This window comes from Podarcis pityusensis, assembly GCF_964106645.2.
Source record: "Podarcis pityusensis genome assembly, chromosome: 5".
Taxonomy (NCBI): Eukaryota; Metazoa; Chordata; class Lepidosauria; order Squamata; family Lacertidae; genus Podarcis; species Podarcis pityusensis.
In genome coordinates, this window is record NC_138032.1 from 30,466,557 (window position 1) to 30,484,446 (window position 17,890).

The following is a 17,890-nucleotide window of genomic DNA, read 5'->3' on the forward strand; positions in this document are numbered from 1 at the left end:
TTAGTGTAGACCAGCCTTTCTCAACCTTGGGTCTCCAGATGTTGTTGGACTATAACTCCCATCTTCCCTGATCACTGCTCCTGCTAGCTAGGGATGGCCAGCTGGTCTGTCCCAGGAAAGGCAACTTTCCTGTGCTCCTAATGCCTGTTTACAGAAGTCTTTCATTGACAAATTTTGGTCAGAACTCTTGAAACAATGTTTAAGCTTGTGCATCTTTTCTCTGAAATCAACACAAAAAGTTTCATTTCTCATATGAATCCCCTCCTCTCCATCACCAGGAGAAAGTGTATCTTTCAGGAGTAATGTGTGAAGAAGTCATAAGACTTAGTCAATCAAGCACAAGGACACAAAACAAAATGTCATAGTGTGGTTACGACATCTACCAGTGTTGCAGATGCAAACCAGGTTAGCTATTCGGGATCTGAATGCCACTTTCATCAGACAAGATGGGGCAGAGGATGCACAGGTACACTGGATTTGATTGAAGGTTTGGCTGCTTTAATAATATTGAAGGGGCAGCTCTTTGAACCACATGAGTAGTAAGGCAGAACTGAAAGAATGTGGATGGGAGCCAAAACGAACCACAATGCTCTTCCTACTGTGCACTCTCAAAGGGATGGAAACCTCTGGCCCTGTGGTGGTGGTGTACTTCAGCTCTCGTCTTCCCTGGCCAGAGGAGAGTGAGTGGAGATATGGTAGCCATCTTCATACAGTGGTACCTTGGGTTAAGTACTTAATTCATTCCGGAGGTCCGTTCTTAACCTGAAACTGTTCTTAACCTGAAGCACCACTTTAGCTAATGGGGCCTCCCACTGCTGCCGCGCCGCCGGAGCACGATTTCTGTTCTCATCCTGAAGCAAAGTTCTTAACCTGAGGTACTATTTCTAGGTTAGCGGAGTCTGTAACCTGAAGCATGTGTAACCTGAAGCGTATGTAACTCAAGGTACCACTGTTTATTTAAAGGGCTACCATACGATAGATGGCGCAATATTGTTTTCTCCTGCTCTGGAGGTTGTGACCGGAACCAATGAATTCAAGTTACAAGAAAGGAGATACTGACTGAACACTAGGAAGAACTTTATGAGGGCAAGAGCTGTTTGACAGTGGAACAGACTTCCATGTGAGGTTCTGGACTCTCCATCCATGGAGGTTTTTAAGCAGAGGTTGGATGTCCCTCTGTCATGTATGAGCTAGTTGAAATTCTTGCATTGCAGGGGGTTGGACTAGATGACCCTTAGGGTCCCATCCAATTCTATGATTCTATGATGATGTGAGTTGGACTCCAACAACATCTGGAGGGCGGTAGGTTCCCCAGTCCTGCCTTGAGCAGGTCAGCATCATATGTGGGTGATTTTCTGTGCCTCCTTCCCACCTTCAGATTTTAGGAGGGGTTCCAGAAAATTAACACATATCGCACACTTTCACAGAACGTCCGGAGAGCCAGCCCTCCTTTGTCGAAATTCAAATGTGTGTGTGTGTTTGTTTTTTAAAAAAACAACAACCAAAATCCCTGCCACATGCAGGCTTTCTATCCGCAGGGAAAGGAAGGAGATGGAAGGGTTACATAGTGAATGATCGTTTCCGGGAATTGACGCTGGAATCACTGCTTGGCATGTCCGTAATCCATGCAGAACCCCCTGGAATGACATCATCGACTAGCTCATGATGGGGGGCGGGAGGGGGAGCATCCTGTGGCTACACTTGGAAAGGACCGCTATACGATCCAAGAGACCCGGAAGCAGTGACGGGGGAGGGGGAACCACGCAACCTGAAATGCATTGAGAGAGGGACAGAGAGACGACCACCTGTTTTGGCTTCAGCGCTCCGTCGCCGTCAATACCCCACCCCCCCGCCCAGCATTTGCTTCTCCACCCACGGAGCTGTGGTTTTTCCCACCACCCCGTTTTCCCGTGGAGCCAAGCCAGCCGAGAGGAAGGCCGAGCAGGGCAGGGGGTTTCCTGAGAGGCGCCCCACCCCCTCGGATGAGACGATGGACGACACCGCAGACGATTGCGGCGACAACAGCTTGGAGGCAAAAGCAGGTCCGGATGGGGAGCCGGGAGGTCCCCAAGGGGAGCCGGCGGGGATGTCTGCTCCTCCCAGGACGGAGGAATGCCGAATCTGCTACGGCCCTTTCGACGTGGAGTGCCGCCCGCCCCGACAGCTCGAGTGCAGCCACACTTTCTGCCTGGATTGCCTGAGCCAGGTTCATCAAGCCGAGCGCTGCAGGCGCGGCCTCCGCCACAGTAATCCCGGCGCGGCCACCATCACTTGCCCGCTCTGCAGGCACCGGACAGCCCTGCCAGACGGCCGCGTGTCCAACCTGCCCGTCGACCGCGCACTGGCCGCCACAACCTGCCCGCTGCCTCCAAAGCCCTTGCAGCCTGTTCGGCCTTCGCAAGCGGCGGTCCAGCCTGCCCAGCAGCGCCCCCTGCCGGACCAGGGCGGCGGCAGGAGCAGCAGCGACGGGACGGCGCCCCAGCCGCTTCCTTCTTCAGTTCCCGACGGAGAAGCGGAGCCGGGCTCGGGATGCCACACTTGCCACGGGCGCCCCCAGCGGCTCGTGGAGAAAATTCCTTGGGTGTGGGTCGCCTTCTGCCTCCTCTTCGGGGCGTTCTTCTCCATAGCGTTCATTAGCGCTCTGCTGTGGAACTGGAGCCCGTGGGTCCTATTCCTGGGGGCCTCCCTCTGCTGCATCTTGCCCTGTTGCCTCATCCTCTGCTACACAGAGATTAGGAGATACCAGAGGGAATCCCCTCCTTGCCCACCCTGCCTGGTCCTTCCCTTTTAGGTTCTTGCATCTGAAGACGTGCTGGTGGACTTCTGGCCCATAAAGCGCTTAATGGGGACCGGCCCTACCGTTAGGCAAAGAGCGTAAGAAGAGACCTGTTAGATCAGGTCAATGGCCCATCGCAGACCAGCATCCTATTCTCACGGTGGCCAGCCGAATGGGAAGCCTTTCCATTCCACGCACAGAAACCAACCAGGCTAGCAGCAGCGTCGTACTTCAGCACTGGTGAAGGGACAGCAGACTAGCTTAAAGGGTGTTGGCCAGGGCATGACGGGGCTGGATGGCATGCACAGCTCTGCCCTTCAGCACCATCCCACTGCTCCCTGCCCACACCTCACTCTGCCTAATAGGCTGGCCCTATTAGGGGAGCCATGTACACTCAGCAACGATTGTTATGTTTTTTTATTGCCAGGGAGTGGGAAAGGAGGTCCATGCTGGTGTTTCTGCCTAAGCTGCCAAAATCACTTGACTGTGCACCCTGAATTTGGAGAGGGGCACTTTATGCTCCGTCTAAGGCAGCAGATGATCTATAATAAATATGTTAATCTTGAAAATGCCACAAGACTTTGGGTGGTTCCCATTTTCTGACTCTCATTGTAATGTGAACCCCACCCCTCCAGTACAAGTGGGAGATAAAAGTAGAAATCAATGGAACAGATTTTAATGTCTTTCCATCCCCAGACAAATAATAAAAAGAGGGGCATTTAAGCCATTTCTTTATCATCACCATCCTTTGAAAAATTGCCCTGCCATTGCAAATACCAATGCAAAAGCATCCATTCCCGTGTTGGAAGGGGTTGTGGCTGAGAGATAATGGTTTACAACAGCCCTGTCAATTCTGAAATTATATTGCAGTTAGGAGTTGAATTCATTGTGTACAACAACCCTCCCATGTTGCCCAGTTACATCATATCGCCTGTTACAAGTTGGGAGTCAGATTAGGTTACAGTACAACTGTGTGAGGTAGTCCGCTCTATTATTCCCCTATTGAAGGCTGGGGAGCTGCTCTGAGAGACACTAGTTTGAGATGGCTTTGCACTGTATTCTACTGTTAATATTGCTGGTAAGAAGTGGGGTTGAGGCTCACTTATTCACAGCCAAAAAACAGCTCATGCAAAGTGTAACCCAGTCCTTCCAAGTCAGTTCCAGTGCTCCACTGCCTTGCCTGCAGAAAAGGCACACTTTTAAATATTCCACAACTAAATAAAAAAAATAAAAAAATCAAATGGTTCACATAAATTAAATGTGAACTTTTATTTTTGCTTGTACCTTTTTGTTTTGGGGTGAACAGGCTGGAGCCTGATCACAGATTCAGTAAAATATTTGATTTCTCCATTGATTTCTCTGGCCAGTTCTCACTTCTGCCCTGTGAGAGAAGAAAATGAACTTTTAAAAGACTGTTGAAATCAGAAATTAAAGGGATTTGTCTCCATATAGAGAATTATCAGTGTTGTTGTTGTTGTTAATAGGTTTATTACTCACTTGTTACCAAGATCTCAAAGCGGTTTATACTTAAAAACATAACACCATTAAACATTCATATAAATCATTAACATTTTCATTCAAAAATCCACAAGGCATATAGATGCATCTACAAAAATAGCATCTTATAGCATGAGTTACATTGTAGAAAATGTATATAAATGTGTATGTATGACATCTTGCAGTGTGGCAATGCTCCTCTTCAGGGTTCCAGCCACTCCTTTCTCTTCTTCTCACCAGCAGTCAGACAGTATTCTGTGTGTACAGTCTCCATTGGACGTTTTGTTTTTTTGGTAGGGAAGACATTTGCCCCATAGTTTTTCTCCCTAAATATTTTTTGTACTTCTCCTAAATGTGTTGATATCCCCTTCTTGTTTCTTGGTAATGACACTTTGGCTGCATAAGAACCAACACCTGAAGAACTGATTTTGCTATTAATATCTACAAGGGGAACCTGCAACAAAAAGTTGCAGCATGAAGTGCTTCTGCTCATGGCTGGCTAGCTGCAGCCCTGTCTTCTTCCAGGACAATCCAGTCCATTTCTACTCCTCCCCTGGTTTTCCTTCCCTCTTGGCAACATCCAGTCAGCATTCCACTGCCAATGAGTATACTCTGTCCTCCCTGTGATGTTCTTTCTATACTTCTGCAAGCCTTGGGCTTCCCCTAAACCTGCTCAAAGCTCCCTCTTCTGCATGGACGGTGCCTTTTTGGGTACATACAGTACTACATAAGGACTAGTACTCAAAGAACTGAGATTGCTAAATATATTCAAGTGGGGACTTGCAACCAAAGGAAGCCCCTCACCAAAGCAAATAGCTGATTTTCCTCAGGACTGCAGCAGAGGAAGAAAGAGGGTTGTCATAGCCTCAATTCATGTGTGGCCTGATCCCATTGTCACTCCCACAACAGATGCAATTTGCATTTTTTTCTTAAAAAATCGAATTTTCTAACTTTGGAGCTGTGTATCCACTGGAATTTAAATGGATCATTGTGTTGATCAAAAGTAGGGCTGGGGAAACAGGGACCCTCCAGTTGTTGTGGGACTGCAGCTCCCATCAGCTCCTACCCACAATAATAAAAGTCAGGGATGATGGAAGTTGTAGTATGTATCTGTAGATGGGAGGGCCGCTGGTTAACAACCCTTTACCTCAAACTCATAACCTACCAAGTTGCAGGGATAAAATTTAATAAATTGAACATGGACTATTGTGTTTCTGTACAACATTTTGAGCATGCAGTAGGTATCTCACTGAGGTTAGAGTCTCCCAGTCTTGCTAGAACTTTGAACAACAATGAGTGCCTAAAGCAAATGTAAACCCCATTCCTGTTTCTGAAGAAGCAGCTACACCAAATGAGGTCTGGGACTCAGAGTGCCTTGTGGGCAAAGTTCCAGTTGCGATTCTCCCAGCTTATTTCCAAGAGGGAAGGGGGAAATGCCTTAGATCCACCTAATTTCCTAAGGAAAACTATGACAATGGCCCAGTGTGTCTTGAAGCTCCTATAGTTTCCAAGCTGCTGTGTCAGAGTGTGCTGTACATTTGCTGACCCCTAGTCAGCATATTGGACTAGGACCTGGGTTCATGGCTCCATTCATGAAGCTCAATGGATCATCTGAATAAGGGGGCGAACTATGTATTATACTGCCTTGAATTCCTTGGAGGATTTAAATGCAATGCTAAACTAAATAAATAAAGAGAAATACGGTAAAGATTAAGGATAAATGCTATGTAAAGGAGCTCTGTAAACTGAACTTGTATACTCAGATGATAAGTACCTGTATATTTTGCATTGTAACTGTTCCAAACATATCTACCTTAGGTTTACACGTAATGCCTTTTGAAAGTAAAACTCCAAATGCTGCTTAATCTGAAGTCCTGCTTGCTGTGCTTTGAGATTTAAAACTATAAATGCTCTAAAATATTCCTGTCTGAATCTGAGATTTCATATGCATGATCTGAACTTTGGGAAACTGTGTAACATTTGCAGCCTGTTAGCCATGTGACTATGGCTAGGGTTTGCTCGTACACAACTTGTAAAATAAAAGGCTGTACATGGGAGCTTGAATTCAAGGGTCCTTTTAAACATTCATTTTAGATTATGCAGAAGGAGGGAACACCCCATGCTTAGAGTGCATGCTTCAGTGTGCTGTTTTTTCTCTGTAATATTTATGATACTTAAATATGTTTGATTGTGATTGTCATAACTGCAGTCCTTTTGTACATAGCATACGCACCCTCTGATGTCATTCCGTTTTTTGGGTGGGGGGAAGGGGTGTGTCGTGGAGAGTTAAGACGTTAAATTGTTGAAGTGCTTATAAATAACCTTACCAATGTGTTACCTTCAGAGCCCAATGGGGCCAGGTTACTTTAAGGAACACATTAGCCTCTCAACATTTAAGTCTGTGGAACTGGCACTTTTATAAGTGCCAAATAATGTCCATTGTTTCATTGCAATGAATCAATCCGTGCTTTTTCTCTGGAACTCCTTGTCTAGTAATATTAGGGGCCATTAGTATACCACACATCCAGGAAAATGTATTTCAAGCATGTGGTTTCATACTAGTTTTCAAAGAATGCATGTGTGGTGGGGAGGCCCTGGGACAGCCTCTGGTGATGGAGCCACCATCGAGAGCTGATGAAACCCCCAGCCAATCAGGAGTGAGAGAGAGGGACTTTCTGTCACTGTGGGCAGATGATGTCTCTGACTGAGAGGGTTCAGATAGGGACTATCTGTCATTGAGGATAGAAGGGACTTTCCATCAGTGTGGGCATTGGGGGGTTCTGACTATCTCTGTGGGCTCAGACAGGGATTACCTGTCAGTGGGTATAGATAGGGACTAAATGTTACTGTGGGGAGCTGGGAGCTTGGACTATCTAAGTGGGGTGAGCCAGGTAGTGCAACTCAGTTTGGATTCCCTGAGAGGAAGCTAAATCTTGGAAGGGGCTACGTGGGTGTTGCTAGTTAGGACACTGATAGCTATTCCAGGTGGAAAAAGTCTTCCTGAGACTTGGTTTCAAAACTAGTGCTGCTTTGAAATTCTCTGTTATGAATGTGTGTCTTAAAAGAAGCTTTGTCCTCACTTGTGAAGCTATCACACTTTAAACCCTCATAGAGTGTAAATAAATAAACAATTCAGTTTTGTTGCAGAAGTGATTTCTCATACTTTCACCCACTGGATGGGGGGAAGAGTGGTTATCAGGCAGCCTTCACAGAAGCACAATACCTTGCTGCTGTTTAATAATAATAATAAAAACACTACCAGAAATAGTTAATCATAGACCTCTCCTGAGGTTACAAAAGGGAGGGTTTTTTAAATCTATGAACACACCCACAAATCAGTCACGTTACCCAGCACCCACCTTCAGTGAGGGTGTCTGTCACAGCATGTCATAGCCTGTTTCATATTTGTTTTCACCATCTTTGGATAGGTCACAATGGGTTTTTTATTATTCATTTTGCCTCAAGGCAAACAAGAGAATTAAAATTCTTATTTTTTGTATCACATTAGCAAAAGCTGTGATGGAGTGTGATTCGGTTCCATTAAAATAAATGAGCCCCTTGCAGTTAGGATGTGGGTTGCATCTCTGCATAAAGGGAGCACTTTAGAACGGGATCTGCCAAGGAAATGGAGTGTGCGATTGAAGGGCAACAGTGAGTGAGCCATTGCAAATTTTCCAAATAAGGCGGAAAGATCTCTCATGTAACATTTTATGTTGCTACTATTTGATGATATTCTGCTAAGCTGTTTTGTGCCCCATTTGTGGAATGGGTGGTTCTGGTTCTGGGCTTAACCTTGGGTGTCTAGGTGATGGCTGTAGCCAGATGCATCTTTGCCCAGCTTAGGCTTCTCCACCAGGTGTGTCAGTTCCTGGAACTTGAAGATAACACACGCTTTCAAATGTGGACCACTGCAGCACACTCTATGAGGCTGCCTCCTGTGTCCAGGAGCTTTAATAGGTCCACAAAGCAGTGAATAACAGAGCAATGCAATCCTCCCCTTGTGCTGGACTAGGGATGGTGGGTTTGGTAGGTGTCCTTCTGCCCAACTACCCTGGCTCAGCCAGCCTCCCACTGGTTGCAAGATGGGGAAGTGCCATGCTGGCAGATTCCCTGCTGGCGGGAACCAGCGGAAACCCCCCAAATGGGGTGTTTGGAGGGTGGGGACGGGACAGATCCTGAGCTGTTTCCTTAGCTGCCATGTGAAGAAATCAGCCCTGATCTTTCACCTTCCACCATGGCTGCTGTGATAGCTCAGTTGGTTAGAGTATGGTGCTGATAAGTCAAGCTTGCAGGTTTGTTCCCTGTATGGACCAGCTGCATATTCCTGCATTGCAGGGGGCTGGACTAGATGATCCTCAGGGTCCCTAACTCTACAATTCTACGATTCTATGATCAGTAGGGCTGAGGATGTGGTAGTAGCCCAGCCATTATGCCAAGCACTGTCAATGGGGGCAGGTTAGGATTGTTAGCCTGAAATTGTTCACAGCAGGCTGCCTGTTGGGAACATAGAACACCATGTTATTGATGATAGCTTCCAGTTGGTTTCAAATCAAAATACTGATGATTACTTTATGTATGGCATGGATTGGTAATCTGTGGTCATCCAGATGTTGGCTGAGACTGATGGAAGATGGAGTCTAACAACACCTGGAAGGCCACAAGTTCTCCATTCCTGCTTGATGGTTTGGGGTCAGGATATCTGAAGGATCCTTTCTTCTGTAACTCTGTAACTCTTTCTGAAGGGAAGTCTGCTTTGATCTCTTGCTAATGCCCCTGAAGCATTTTTAGGAAGGCTTTTGGGCACTAAGTGTTTTAAGTCTGATTGGAAAATTGTTCTAATGTTGCTGGAAATTGGTCTTAATGGATGTTGTTATTTGTTGTCTGTGGCTTTGGATTATTCTGGGTTTTGTTTGTGTTTCTTTGCTTTGTATTAGAATTTTGTTTCAGTCTTTTCTTATTAAGATCTGCCTTGAACACAGCTAGAAGAAAGATGGGGCAAAATGTTTTATATGCTTTAAAAATGAAAACCAACCAGTCACAATGCTACTCAGTGGAGCCAGAAAAAGGTGCATAAGAAGGTACCTTTGGTCCATACAGTCTAGTGCTGGCTGTTCTATGGCAGGCAACAGCATCACTGCAGGGTCAGGGATACAGATGTGCAGTTGGTAATTTTAGGCTCTGGGCTTAATGCTCTGCCCTCTTCAAATGGCAATGTGTATGAAACGGAGGTAGTTGTGTAAGCACCCCTGCCTTAGAACATCTACCCTCAGCCCAAGGTAATAAAAAAAATACATGCCAAAATTGTATGTGCTATTAATAACAAAAATAATGTTGTTCCCCTTTAGGTGGTGGTTGTGGGTTAAACCACAGAGCCGAAGGTTTGCCAATCAGAAGGTCAGCGGTTCGAAACCCCGCCACGGGGTGAGCTCCCATTGCTCAGTCCCTGCTCCTGCCAACCTAGCAGTTCGAAAGCACGTCAAAGTGCAAGTAGATAAATAGGTACCGCTCTGGCGGGAAGGTAAACGGCGTTTCCATGCACTGCTCTGGTTCACCAGAAGTGGCTTAGTCATGCTCCCTTGGCCAATAAAGCGAGATGAGCGCCACAACCCCGGAGTCGGCCACGACTGGACCTAATGGTCAGGGGTCCCTTTACCTTTCCGCCTCTTCACTCTTTTTTGACAATACTGAATTTTATAAATCGTAATGAAAAGTTTGTTTTACCCCCTTATGTGCATGGCATGATTTGCAGCCACTTATGAAGTGCAGCCATTATTTAAACATCCATACAGCGGAACCCAAACTTTTACCAAGTGTGGCTAATAATGCAAACATGGGGCTTAGTGGATAAATTAACAGCAAGATACCTAATGGTAGAGAAACAACAACAAAAGCAGGCAGCTTTCACAAAAAACGTGTTTCAGACTCGTTTATATATAGCTCAGTTGGTAGAGCCTGAGACTCTTCATCTCAGGGTTGTGGGTTCAAGCCCCACATTGGGCAGAAGATTCCTGCATTGAACTAGATGACCCACGGAGTGTCTTTCCAACTCTGATTCTCGCTCTCTCCATAACACTTCTAAAAGAATAGTGCTGTTAAATAAGCTTTATTTCACACACGGTTCCAAAGGAGCATGGGAACCTCCTGGCACTCGCGGGCGGCTATGGACGGGCACCTTTATTTGAATGCGTTTTGAATTAGTGAATTTAATGTATTGTGCAACTAATCTGGCGCGGGGGGGGGGAGGCTCTCTTGCCTCTTTACCTTTCTCTGTTATACCTATATAAATATGCACACGCATTTGAAAGCACTTGCGCGCACACACACGGGATGGGGGTGGAACGCCTTGTCCGCATAGCAGCACTTCGGTGCGGGTCTCGCTCCCCGCCGTCTCCCCTTCCTCCGCTCCTGCCGGCGCTCCCCCCAAACCCGCCCCCTTAAGCCAGGCGGCAGCTTCCGGCTTCCCTCTCCGAGGAAATGAGCTCACGCTCAGGCAGGCCGACCGCTTCGGAGAGGGAGTGGCGGGGCCGCCGCCGCCGGAGAGAGCCTCTGCCCGCTCGGGCCACGGGAGGGGGGGCTACCCGCGTGACGTCACCGGGCTGGGGAGAAGCAGCCTTAAGAGGGGCACCGGAGGCGGGGGAGGGGAGGGGAGTCGTGCTGAGATCCAAGCCATCCCGAGGGGGTGCCGAAGCCTCCTTCGCCAGGCAAAGGAGAGAGGAAGGAAGGGGGAGCATCACGCGCAACTGCGGCCAGCTGAGGATGTGAAGAGCCTGCGGAATCCCGGGGAGGGGGAAAGTGAGCATCTCCCGCCCCGGCCCCCTGATGCGCGGAGGAAAGGAGGACAGCATGGACCAGCAGGCAGAGCAGGAAGCCTGCAACCCAGGCGAGCTCGAGGGAGGGGCTCGGCAGGATGGCAAGGAGGGGGAGGCGCTGAAAGGGACCGAGGCGCAGCCTGTTCCTCCTCCTGCTGCTGCTGCTGCAGAAGCTGCCATCCGGGCGCCTTCCGCGCCGCCTTCCGCGCCGCCGCAGCCCGAGGCGCTGCTCAGCTCGGGCGAGTACGAGTGCCGCATCTGCTACAACTTCTTCGACCTGGAGCGCCACGCGCCCAAGCTGCTGGAGTGCCTGCACACCTTCTGCCAGGACTGCCTGGCGCAGCTGCACCTGCGCGGCGGCGAGCACTCTCCGCGCGGCCGGGGCGCTCCCCCCGACTCCCACCTCACGTGCCCGGTGTGCCGGCACCGCACGGCCCTGCCCGACGGCCGCGTGCAAAGCCTGCCCGTCAACACCAAGCTGGTGGAGGGCATCTTGCAGCAGCTGCGCGGCTGGGCGCCTCTGCTGCGCGACCTGCGCGCCCAGCGCCTGCTGCTGCTGCAGGTGCCCCGGCCCCCCGCCCGGCAGCCCTCGCCGTCGTCGGACCGCAGCAGCGGCGCGGCCACCATCACCGTGGGCAGCCCGGACGCCTCTTGCTCGGAGGACCCCGGCGACGGCCACTGCTGCGCCTCCTGCCGGCGGAAGGCGGGATGCGTCTGCCTGGTGTTCACCTTCCTGGCCATGGTGCTGCTGGGCTTCGCGTGGATGGAGTGGCTGACGGGCTCCATCTTCCTCGGCGTCGCCCTCGTGCTCCTCTTCGCCTCCACCGTGCCTTTCATGTACAGCTACAAATCCAGGAGCGAGCCCAGGACTATCTTCTTCGCCAGAGCGACGGCCGGCGGCTCCAGGGAGGTGGCGTCGGGGCGCAGCACTCCCGGAGGCCGCGTGGCTGCCGAGAGCAGGAGCCGCTGCTAGACTGGCGGGGTTGGGGCGGCCTCCCCGCTTTTAATTTATTTATTCCTTCCTTTATTTCCGGTGCATGATAAGCTGCATGATGTTTAAGCAGGTGGGGTCTTCCCCGCCACATTTGCACAGCCGGGCGGGAAAAGCTTTCTCTTCCGAATGTCTCTCACGTCGGGCGACTATTAAAGGCATAGGAGCCTGGTTAGAACAAGAGATGTGGCAACCCGGACGCTTGCGATTCCTACCCTTGGCAGGGTTGCCACCTTTTCCCCTGGCAAGGTTTCTGATTTGCATGCTAGGTAGGAAGTTTTTTGGGGGGGAGGGAGGGGTCCATAGCTCTCCTTTGCATGCAGATCACAATCTCAGCACTATTTAAAGGGACCTTGAGTAGGTAGGCAGGGAAAACTCCAAAATCCACGTTAGGGCAATGTATTTATTGGGCCAACCCTTATGACACAAAATAGTGTGTGAGATTTTGAGCTCTTCCATGTGGTTAGATGGGTGAAGAGTTCTGGAGAACTTGGAAGTTTCCACACTGCTCTGGTCTAATAAAAGCATTGCCTTAATATGGTTTTTGATTCTTCTTCTTATGGGCTACCCTTTGCTCTGTGTAGGGCTGGGAAAGACTCCATAGAAGTGAAGTGGTCAATACTTGTCCAATGGCAGTTTCCCACATTCTTGTGGGAAGGCCATGAGGAAGAAATCTCCCAGCTTGCCACACAAGCTGGGAGGGTCCCAGAGGTTGGAGAAATAAAAGAATGAAACTTTCATCCTCCTGAAGGAATGATGGGCTGGAAAAGTCTTAGGCCAATGACCTCTCCTGCAGAGCTCCTTTTTGCATCTGGACTGGACTTAGCCCTGCCATCTATTTGTTGTGCCAAAGTTAAAACTCCAGGAATGTTCAAAGCAGAGTGAGTTTCTGTAGAGTGCCTTTTCTCACTTCTTCCAAGGACAATCCTCATGCACACCCTAGATTAGTCGGTGCACCTTCCAAGGCAGGCAAATGCTTTCCTCTCTCAGAAATTATGCACTGCTTCCCCAAGACATACTGAAGAAATGTGGTATTTGTTTTGTGGCACCCCATGCAGTTGATCATGATGTAGAATCAAATGCGTTGCTATATTTTTATGGTTAAAGCTGGAGCAAAGCTGGGGTATGGGATAGGCCATTCAAATAGGCAGCTCTTTCATGTCACATTCCTTTATTCTTGTTCTTTGAAAATGAAATAAGTGGTTAGAAAGTGATTGCAACTGTATGTCTTTCTGATGTGTAAGGTGTGGCAAAACCAGACCCACTTATTGTTCCTTGGGATTTCTTTACCATTCATATTTCCACAGAGATGAGAAAAGAATTGGAGCTAGCATTATGAAATGCAAATAAGAAATGTGTAAAACTGCCATTTCTTATGTTACCATTTCTTTAGCAGATGCGGCGCTGGGGTGCAAATATCTGCCTAGCGCCCCCAAATTACTACAGATAGTGTGGGAGGGGCGAAGCTGCAAACTGCCAGCCATTGGGTGGGGTGCAACTCTGCCCCATGCTGCTGCAGGAGAGCAATCCCCGTATAGGCTTGGGAGGGAAGCTGTTTGCCTGCCAGCCATATGGTTGGCGGGGCACAGCTGGTGGGCATGCAGGGAAAGGGGAGCCCACTGGCAAAGCCGCACAGCTCCCCCACTTGCTGGGGCGCCCCTGAGAGGCCAGCACCCTGGCGTGACGCACCACTAAGCCCTATGGGAAAGACGGCTCTGCACACGTACAGTACTTGAATGAGACTATTCCCAAATAAGAAAAACCTGGATAAGGCTGAGGAAGTGGCTTGGTGTTAGGGGTTGTATGAGTTCAGAGGAAATGCCCTTCCACTGCACCTGTAAGACAATGAAGAGGACAGTTCACTTCCTGCTCCAACTACACAATCAAATAGATAAAGCAGAGCTAGAGCTGTTGCTGTCATCATCACATGGGGGTTCCACTGGTGCTCACTCTTCTTGTCAACGCCACTTACTCTTTACACCTTCCCAAAATTTCCCCCAGCTCCTTCCACTCACTCACTGAGCTCATTCCACCCCCATGCTGTCCAATTGTCAATCCCTGATGTCATAGTGAGGTCAGGACTTCAAAGTGAAGCACAGAGCTTTCAGATTTCAGTGAAGGTCTGAAGGAGAAGGTCTGAAGGTCTGATTTCAGTGAAGTGGGAGTGGCTGGATGTGAGCTCCCATCTGCCCATCAGATTGTCAGCCCCACCCAACTCAAGGTTTAACAGAGCTCACTAAACTGCTCTGTGAAATGCCTCTCCTCCCTACAGGTGTGTTTAATGGGGACATGAGGTGCTTTGCCCAGTGAGCTGCTAAACTGCTGGGTTAAGGGCTCCTCAGCTCTCCATTAAACCTTGCTGTGGGTACATTCAACCAATGCTCTATTAAACACTGTGCCTGGGCTGGCCTGTTGTTTCTCATGCTGCACTTGGCATGGCCGCCAACATGTTACGTTCTAATGTATATAGGGAGATACTACTCTGCTAGCATCTTTTGAGTTTCTGACCAATTGTTTGACACCTTATTCATTTTTTTTTAAAAAAGCAGTGTTTAAAGTTCCTTAAGACTATTTATCATAATCAGCAAGTATTTATTTATTTGTTTAAAGAATGTTTGCCCTACTCTTCAGCCAAAAATAAATAAATAAAGGCTTGCAGAGGAGGCATCTGAAGGCAGCCCTGTTTAGGAAAGTTTTTAATGTCTGTTGTTTTATTGTATTTTTAATATTTTGTTGGAAGCCGCCCAGAGTGGCTGGGGAAACCCAGCCAGATGGGCGGGGTATAAACAAATTATTATTATTATTATTATTAGTAGTAGTAGTAGTAGTAGTAGTACTCCAGATCAATAAAAGCAAAACAGTGCCTTCCCTCAACTAACAATCTGGAACAGCGGTTCTCAACCTGTGGATCCCCAGATGTTGTTGGGCTACAACTCCCATCATCCCTGAGCTCTGGCCTTGCTAGCTAGGGATGATGGGAGTTGTAGTCCAACAACATCTGGGGACCCACAGGTTGAGAATTGCTGATCCAGAAGACAGGACAAAAAAGAAGAGGCAGACAAGTAGATAAGGCTCCCCTATGCAGACAGAAAGCGCTCAGTTTATGGAGTGCAGTGGGGATGGACAACGTGGAGGTGGAGACCACGAGCTCATCCCTGTTCCCTCCCATGTCACATAAGGAACATAATGCCTGAAGAAGGCTCTGCTATTTGTTAGAATTGGAACTAAGATAGATGCTATGTTGGGTGTTATCCAGGTCCATACAAATCAATGAGACACATTTGTCAATAGTTTTATCAGGATGTGGACCACACCTGTTGAGGAGAGGAAGCACTTTAGAATAACAAGTGCTATAGAATAATACGATCTGAAGAGAAGCCAGAGTATAGAGATCAGTAGTTGTTTTTTTAAGTACACCCAGGGAAAAATACTAAAAGTGTGCTATTGATTTGTTTTTGGTTTTTTTGTTATTTTTGCACCAAATGCACTTTTTGGGTTGGGTGGGTCAGACATCCAGGTACCAGCCTTTCATTGTATTGATTCATCATATATTTGGGGGCTCTCTGAAGAATGCATGCCTTTTCCCCACTGAAAATACTGTGTGTGTTTTCACAGTAGATAATACTAAAGTTCTGTCTGTGGCAATTAGTATGTGATTGCTAATTCACATGTGCAAGCCATTGCTTGATGCTAAAGTTAAAAGGGCTACTGCCACCAAAAAGTCACATAGGCCTTGTTCAAACGTGCATGCTCATGGCTGCAGTGTTGTGGTGACTTTCGTATGTAAACAACCCATTACAGATGTAGAATCATCAGTAGAATCTTCAGAACAGTGATCTCACCTCAGACATAGTTCACACATTCTGTTGTCAGTACTCAAATTAGGTTTGTGTGTGAAGCTACAGAAATAGTGATGAACACACAAATGTGAATTTCCTCTGAACATGCATGTGACATAGATTTTTGTCTACATGTCTCTCAAACATGGTAAAATTGCTCCTGGACTGTAACACTTCAGGCTGATGTGAGACTCAAATGATAAAATACCCTCCCATTAATTCATTTATAAAATCTCCCTTCACAAAGAAAATTTGATGTCAGGGAATCTCTACAGTTATCAATGTGAAGGGGACTTCCTTTTTTTTTTGTCCCACCTCCCAATTGAAATTTGAAATGTCCAGGAACTGCATTACCATATGATTGGCTTTTTTTGTGTTGAGAAGCCCTAAAGTGTGTGTGATTATGATAGATTATTTAATCTTTATCAGGTTTTGTTTTTGTTTGCTGCTGACTGAATAATTGGCTGTGAATAGTTGGCTTATTCTTAAATATAGGGCCATAGACCTATATTAAAGGTGAGTTAGCTCAAATGGATTCTGTCATTACACTATGCCTGCTTCTTATACACTTTCAACGTATGTGGGTTTAGCTATTCTCAGGCAAAGTGGGGATGCTATAACGAGACCTTGCAAAAAGTCAGATTGTTTCACAAGGTCTCATGCAAGCATCATTAGCACTCCCAGAGATGGCCCACTGAATGAGTCTTGCACAGGAACCAAGAGCTTATAAACTTTTTCCATGTTGGGTCTGCATGGGACTACGAGAGATACTTTCTCTTCCCCTCACCAGCTGCCTTGTAGAAGGCAGGCTGGCTAGTTGTGAGGCAGTTAGGTGGATTTCTATGGATTATAGGGGTGTACACAAGTCCCAGATTTGTCTGTTCATTATAACAGCCACATGGAGTCTATGCAACTGAAGCTTACCATGCAACTGAAGCTACCATTCAATGTTACAAGTAGACCACTGGCAACCAATACAATCCACATAGAATTGGAAAGGTTTGGATGGAAATATTTACCATTTTTGTACCATTGTGATATGTGGGCAGATTCTAGTTTTTCTTGCTACTACACAAAAGTAAAATAAAGCACTCCCCTTCTTCCAGTTTCCTTTAGTGGTGAAGGCTGCTAATCATAGACGGTCATCGCTTAACATGGGTGATCACTCCTTCTGTAGCAAAGTACGGTATTCACTGATAGGGAGTTTTTAAAAAACGTATTTTATACTCTACAAGTAATTGTGTGTTGCTTGCTGCCTTGAGAACCAGCACTTAAATCACAACTGAATGGACATGTGAGTGAGGATAGCCTGTTTACACTGTGTTGCTTTGAATGAGATATGTATTCTAATGTGCACTGGCATCTTATTTGTGTGGTAGACCTGAATCATAATAAGTGAACTAGAAAAGCATTCTTTGCACATCAAGGGAGCAATCCTATAGCAAGATCTGGCGGGATGAACATGGTCAGGAACCAGTGGATCTCTAGCTGAGCTAGGAGATTCCTGGTACAGTCAGGCTGTGCTGGTGTAGCTCCCTATCCTCAGCTCAGACAGAGATATTCTGTCTCCCTCATTCCAGCTCAGCCAGGACAAAGCCAGCTAAGTGGAGCCTAGCAGGTCTTAAGCCAGTGTCAAGCCCTGGGAAAGGGGCATTCTGGGGGTGGGACCATAGAGCAGGGATTTGGGCTTGATCTTAAGCCCATTCAACTTGGTCATGTGACCTGGGACCCTGACATCAATTAAACTGGCAAAAAGAGTGGTGTAACTATGGTTTGTTTTCCCTCTGCCAGTCTTAGGCTGCCTCAGTCAGCAGTAGCCCTGCTCCAGAATGAAGCTTGGATCCGCCATACTTAACCCTGACTGAGCTTAACATTACACCAGCATCTTGTGCATAGGATAGCCCCTTTATAATGTGCTTAGGGTGGTTTCTCCTTCTTGACATGCTTAAATGCTATAATACAGATTTATACCTAAGCT

At 47.5% G+C, this 17,890-nt stretch overlaps 2 protein-coding genes across 2 annotated transcripts; both read left to right on the plus strand.

Moving 5' to 3' along the window:
• The first annotated feature begins 1,607 nt into the window (after window positions 1–1,607).
• Window positions 1,608–7,406, plus strand: LOC308477657 (uncharacterized protein). The gene has a single exon (XM_081006386.1). It carries the CDS (start codon window positions 1,991–1,993, stop codon window positions 2,789–2,791), a length of 801 nt encoding a protein of 266 aa, XP_080862512.1. The 5' UTR covers window positions 1,608–1,990; the 3' UTR covers window positions 2,792–7,406.
• Window positions 7,407–10,753: 3,347 nt separating this feature from the next.
• LOC308477936 (RING finger protein 228-like) lies at window positions 10,754–13,287 on the plus strand. Its single transcript, XM_081007043.1, has one exon. The coding sequence runs from the start codon at window positions 11,093–11,095 to the stop codon at window positions 12,053–12,055; it is 963 nt and encodes a 320-aa protein (XP_080863169.1). The 5' UTR covers window positions 10,754–11,092; the 3' UTR covers window positions 12,056–13,287.
• The last annotated feature ends 4,603 nt before the right edge of the window (window positions 13,288–17,890 follow it).

Coding starts and splice junctions, on each gene's coding strand:
- LOC308477657 (XM_081006386.1), top strand. CDS start 1,991: ATGGACGACACCGCAGACGATTGCGGCGACAACAGCTTGGAGGCAAAA.
- LOC308477936 (XM_081007043.1), top strand. CDS start 11,093: ATGCGCGGAGGAAAGGAGGACAGCATGGACCAGCAGGCAGAGCAGGAA.